Genomic DNA, 5,785 nt, shown 5'->3' with positions numbered 1-5,785 from the left:
TTTTAGTAACTGGCCAGGGACAACTTAGCCTGTCGAGCTAACTCTGGCTCATTTAGAGCTACTTTGCCGATATGAGCACTGCCTGTGTCAAATAAACAAATACGATTAAATGAAAGTTACATTAAATTTACCAGTTCTGGGTGTGTTGAGGGTGTAGTTCATTAAGTGTGTACATCTGAGCCATGAAAAGTTTATTTATTTGTTTATTTTTTTCTTTTTCACATGTGCTGAATACAATTATTGATTTTGTATTGATGAGCTGATGTTTTCTTCTCTCTCTCTGGTGTGTTTAATTATGCATGAAAATGAAACCATAATAAAAACACAATAAAAAAAACTTAATGGTTTGGCTGCCCAGTATATGTCTGACAGGTGGTGGTTTTCTAACTGGTTCCAGATCTGCTGAAGGTGCTTTTAGCTTCTCTTGTTGCTTCTCTGGAACCAACCAGCTAATAATAATAATCTGATAATCTGAGTTCTGTCACAGCTGTGTCCACATGTCTGTTTTCTCAGGCTTGTGATTAGTTATTGTGTGTTTGTGTGTCTGTGGGATGGTTGTGTGAAAAGTGGGTGGTTGTCTGTGTTTGTTGTATATCAATTATTATAATATTGTTTACTTGTTGCTGTGTGCACTTTAATGTACAGAGCAGTCAGTCAAACTGTAATCAAATGTGCAATATGAATACAATTGCCAGTCAGTTTGTCACAGGCTACTTCTTTACACAGAAAAGCATTTATTCTTTTATGAGCATGAAATGAAATAAACACGTGTGAAACATAATACAGACACATGTATAAACATTATTATATCTGTGTGTGGTCCAATCTATTCCACCTCCATAACGACATGATGGTTTCTGTCCTCTGCAACAAGCTGATGTGCTGCTTGAAGAAGAAACACAAAGAAGGAAAAAGAGAGAAGAAGAATGAATGAAACAGAAACTTTGGACATCCAAAACAAAACCATCAGAGTTAGTTTTCACCTCTTTTGTTCTTTCTTCTGTCTATTATGTGTCCCAGGACGATGGTGAACAGCAGGTAAAGACTCGCTACGACTACATGATGGATCAGACTGCAGGCAGACGTTACAGGAGCTGCTGGCTCTGCAGGGAGATTACTGAGTTTTATTTCAGTCTACAAGTTAAAACCGATCAAATGACATACATATGTTAAGACTTTAAGGATGGAGGCCTTAAGTATGACGTGGCTGCCATGTCCCAATTTTAAACTTCTTGAATTCCCCAAACCAGCGTAAATAGTCCAAATGCAAGATAAACCTCTGATCACAGAGTGAAAATCAGTTTCACAGTGATATTTACAAAATAGCACCAAGCAGGTGCACGGCTGTAGACATCTGATGAAAGGTGGAAAAACAATGCAATACTATAGAAGGTAAGCTTTTCTCCTGCAAAACATTATAATCCTACATGGTGTATATGCCGATATCTTTCACAATTGTTTAAGTATTCATAATAATAGTGCTGAATGACTTTCCATAAATACTGTATGCTGAAATAAAAGGTATCTAAACTCAGATATGTAACAAACTAGCGGTACATTTTGGGGTATATTGTGCATATTTTACTGCACATTACATCGCCTGAAGTTGGAAAATAAAACAGTTGTTTGTAAGCAGATGAAACTTATTATCTCACCTCTGACAATCAGCCAGCTGTCTGGTGATCCAGCTCCAGAGAATTTGCACTTGTAGAGTCCTTCATCAGATTTAGAGACACTGTGGATGGTCATGTTTCCTGTAGAGCTGCTCCTGATGAGACGCCCATCTTTATAGAAATCAGCTATGAGGTTGGAGATGTTCTTGTTTCTGCAGCTCAGAGTCACATCGTCTCCCTCCATCACAGGAAGGACAGGAATCTCCAGGATCACAGTGCCACCTCAGGGACAGACAGAAATACAAGGAAGTTTTGAGCTCACAAAGCTTTAAGAAATCTACACATGATCATTTATAACATTGTTTCTTGCCAGTGTAATTTTTGACTTGGATCAGTTGATGCCGTCCACTGTGGGACATACAAACACAATTATTCAAGGCACAGTGTTGTATCCATACAATAATTTCATAACTCAACATGAGGCAGGTTGAGACTTCTGTGGCCTCATAACATCATGCTCTGTCCATCAAATGCTACTTAGAAAAGACAGTCTGGTACACCACAAGAAGCTGCTTGTTGCGAAAATATAAAAAATAATGTTGTTAGAAACTTTTGACTGTACAACAGATTGTATTTCTTGAACTAGGTGCCCCCAACCAGCATTTGAGAATTGTCAAATTGCCTGTCAGAAACTATAAGCCTTGGTCAGTTACGGTGACAACAACCCTTTTGTGTCGCTCACAGAAAGTCGTATGGAGGAAAATGTTTAAACCCACTGGTCACTGTGATGCTGACGGCTTCACTGCGCTCTCCTGCTGCAAACTCACACCAGTACACTCCAGTGTCTGTAGGGTAAAGGTCAACTGTGAAGCAGTGTGATTCATCTTTTCTTCGCCAGAATTTGAGACACTCTTCATTTGTGTCTTTGGATATGTTCCTCTTAACGCTCCACTCAGAAGAAATTCCCTGCTGCCCACAGCTCAGAGAGACAGACTCGTACTGAAAGAACTGGGATCTGTTGGGAAGGACGCTCAGAGCGGCTGCAAGAAACAGACACATGGTGCCAAAGTGAGACTTTAATCATAAATGCACCTCTAGCAAACTTTTCATGACTTTGTTGACGTGAACAAGCAGGAGCACTTGTGTGGACACTCAGCAAGCTTGTCACCTTTACATCTTGTTGTTTCCTTGTTTCACTACGGATGTTATTTTGAACTATAGAATGGGCATTTCCTTAAGAATATGCGTGTGAGAGCTGCCAGCTATTTTTAGCGATTGCTACACATGTCGGTGCAATGTGCAGCTCCCATTCATTTTTAAATGCATAAAAATAATAATACAAAATCAACCATTACAGATATTTAGCTACACAGGTAATTGCACCCATCTCATGAAGAAGATGCACAATTTGAAGTTGAAACCAAGTTTGTAGGACAAACGGTACAGGAGAAGATAGATGCCAAAAAATGGCAGAATAAATTAGCATCATTAAGTTCCAACAACAAACAGCTGTGTAAAGTTTAAAGCTATAATGAACTAACATTAGGACCCGAGAAATTTGTGGTCACCATATTTAGTTTGTAATCAAGTTCAAACACCATAGCAATTAGATGTGTTGATACAAAAAGTGTATTTGCTTAATAGAAAAAGCTTTACAGCCAACATTTTGGACTTTTTAGTTTGTGCTAGAGTAGCTGAGCATGAAAATATACCTCTTGTGTCCAAACTCCAAACAGGGAGGAAGATACAGCAAGTTAAAGAATTAGTGATCAGCCTCAGCCTGCAGCTACAACAGAGAGGGAATGGGAGATGACTGAGACTTTCCAATCAATTAAGGATCAGAGATAAAAAACTAAACATCCACTGACCAGGATTTTGACATTTTTAGGGAGAAAAGGCATGTGGCTACATTTTGGTGCCTTTTTTGTGCTTATAGAGATAAATAAAAAACTGGAAAAGTCTGCTAAAAGCTGTAAAACCCTTCAATTTGGAAGGGCATAGCTCCTAAACTAAAATTTTTTTTAGCAAACACCAATTATAGCTTTGAAAGATCAACATCTTTTCTGCAACTTACAAAGACAATATGATAAACTAAAAAACTTGTAATGATAAAGCCGTGGAGACCACAGCTTCTTTCTTAATCTCTTGTTCTTTAACACCTCAATTGTCAGAGGTTTGTGACTTTGGCCTCCTCTACCCCACTGAAAACCTGAATTTAAAATAAAGTTTTTTTATTTTACTTGAGCCAAAACAGTTAAAGACAACCATGCATAAAGACCTGTTTACTTTTTCTGGTGTCAGATGAAAAACACACAGCAGAGAGAGAAGAGAAGATTCAGGACGTTATTTTAGACTTGCTGAGATTGAGTCAATAAAACTTCTTGTGAGATCTACTGTTAAGTCAAAGCACAGAGAGGAAAACATGCTTCTCACAAAGGCTGAGATATAACACAGCGACCTTCATCCTTCCTCGCTGCTGACTGACACACGTCTGACTGATTCTGCCTTCAAATGGAACTTGTGAGTTTGTGGTTATGACATGTGTGGTCATGTTCACGGAACTTTTCAGGGGGTGTGTTGACGGTAAACATGACCCCATTTCAAGGCAGCATAATGGTCTGCTCACCACTTCCTCGGTGTAGATGTGTCATTGTTGAGGCATGGGTCAAAAAACCAACGCTAGGAGCTAAAAGAGGTTATAGGGAGGGATGGGCAGTTCTGTCACTATTGGTGAAAGATGTTGAGCTTGATCGCGTGAAACTATGTTTGAGGAGGGCATCTGCACAGTATGTGATTATCAGTCTCATGTAATACTGTCAGTAAAACAATTTCAGCAAAAAGTATAAAAAATATTATTTAACAACATTATTATTTTATTAGTATAGGTTTATGTCTATTGTTGTCCTGGTATGTATAAAAAATATTTGGTAATAAAGGTGTTTCTGATTCTGATTCCGAACCTTTACTCAAGCTTTCAGCCCTGATATACATTTTATACGGCTGCAGCACTGTGCAATTTTGAATAAGTCAAAACAGATAATAGCTGTGTTTCTAACACAGAGTAAGAGTTCATCTTAAAAGATTGCCTACACAGTTTGGGAGGGTTTGTATCTGGGCATGCCAGGACTTCTGCCTGACATGCAGAATTTTGTATCTTTGGGAACTATGTGACCCTAAAATGTGAATTTAACACATGGGAACACCATCTCACACACGGTAGGCCTAGTGAACATCACTTGAACATTTAGATTTATTTCATGGTTTTTCATGGTTGCTCTCACACTCCCTCATACTGGTCACTGGAAGTTTAACGTGGCACCTCATGGCAAAGAACTCTCTGAGGATCTGAAAATATAATTGTTGCTCTACATAAAGATGACCTAGAATATAAGAAGATTACCAAGACCCTGAAACTGAGCTGCAGCATGGAGGCCAAGACCAAACAGTGGTTCAACAGGACAGGATCCACTCAGAACAGGCCTCGCCATTGTTGACCAAAGAAGTTGAGTGCTTGTGCTCAGCGTCATATCCAGAGGTTGTCTTTGGGAAATAGACGTATGAGTCCTGCCAGCATTGCTGCAGAGGTTGAAGGGGTGGGAGGGCCAGCCTGTCAGTGCTCAGACCATACGCTGCACACTGCATCAAATTGGTCTGCATAGCTGTCGTCCAGGAAGGAAGCCTCTTCTAAAGAGGATGCAAAAGAAAGCCCACAAACAGTTTAGGGACATGGATTACTGGAACAATGTCCTGTGGTCTGATGAGACCAAGCTAAACTTATTTGGTTTAGATGGTGTTAAAAAAAAGTGTCTTAAAGAAAGGGCAGGAAACCCTAAACTGCCCCCCCAAACATGTAACCGTGGCAACTGACCTTCCTCTGCGTTTAATTACCTCACATCAAAGGAGATACTCCCTTTCACAGCCAGATGCAAATTGGAGAAACTCCAGGACACCAGGGACAGCCCTGAACTTCTTTGTGTAAACAAAGACTTCAGTCTCCCAAGACTCAAAGCATTACCTTGTTTAATTAAATAATCTTTTAGTTACTTGATTACATTTGCCTCTATTTGAGTAGTTATGTTACCATGTTGTTGCTATCTGTTGTTGATATTATTGCTGAAAAGAATCTAAATAAGTTACTTTTGCAGTGTTTTAATTTTCAGCAAGGTTAATGA

The 5,785-nt window shown here is 39.2% G+C and overlaps 1 protein-coding gene across 1 annotated transcript; it reads right to left on the bottom strand.

Annotated features, from left to right (window-relative positions):
- Nucleotides 1-299: 299 nt before the first annotated feature.
- On the bottom strand, nucleotides 300-2,688 carry LOC119913036 (high affinity immunoglobulin gamma Fc receptor I-like). Its single transcript, XM_038732353.1, has 4 exons — nucleotides 2,390-2,688; nucleotides 1,656-1,895; nucleotides 984-1,103; nucleotides 300-882 (listed from the first exon to the last, which is right to left on the bottom strand). Exons 1-4 carry the CDS (start codon nucleotides 2,670-2,672, stop codon nucleotides 827-829), a joined length of 699 nt encoding a protein of 232 aa, XP_038588281.1. The 5' UTR covers nucleotides 2,673-2,688; the 3' UTR covers nucleotides 300-826.
- Nucleotides 2,689-5,785: the final 3,097 nt, after the last annotated feature.

Source organism: Micropterus salmoides, unplaced genomic scaffold (assembly GCF_014851395.1).
Source record: "Micropterus salmoides isolate LMB-PRFRI ecotype aquatic unplaced genomic scaffold, ASM1485139v1 Ms_hic_scaffold_2, whole genome shotgun sequence".
In the NCBI taxonomy this organism is placed as follows: Eukaryota; Metazoa; Chordata; class Actinopteri; order Centrarchiformes; family Centrarchidae; genus Micropterus; species Micropterus salmoides.
This window is presented reverse-complemented; position numbering and strand designations above follow the sequence as displayed.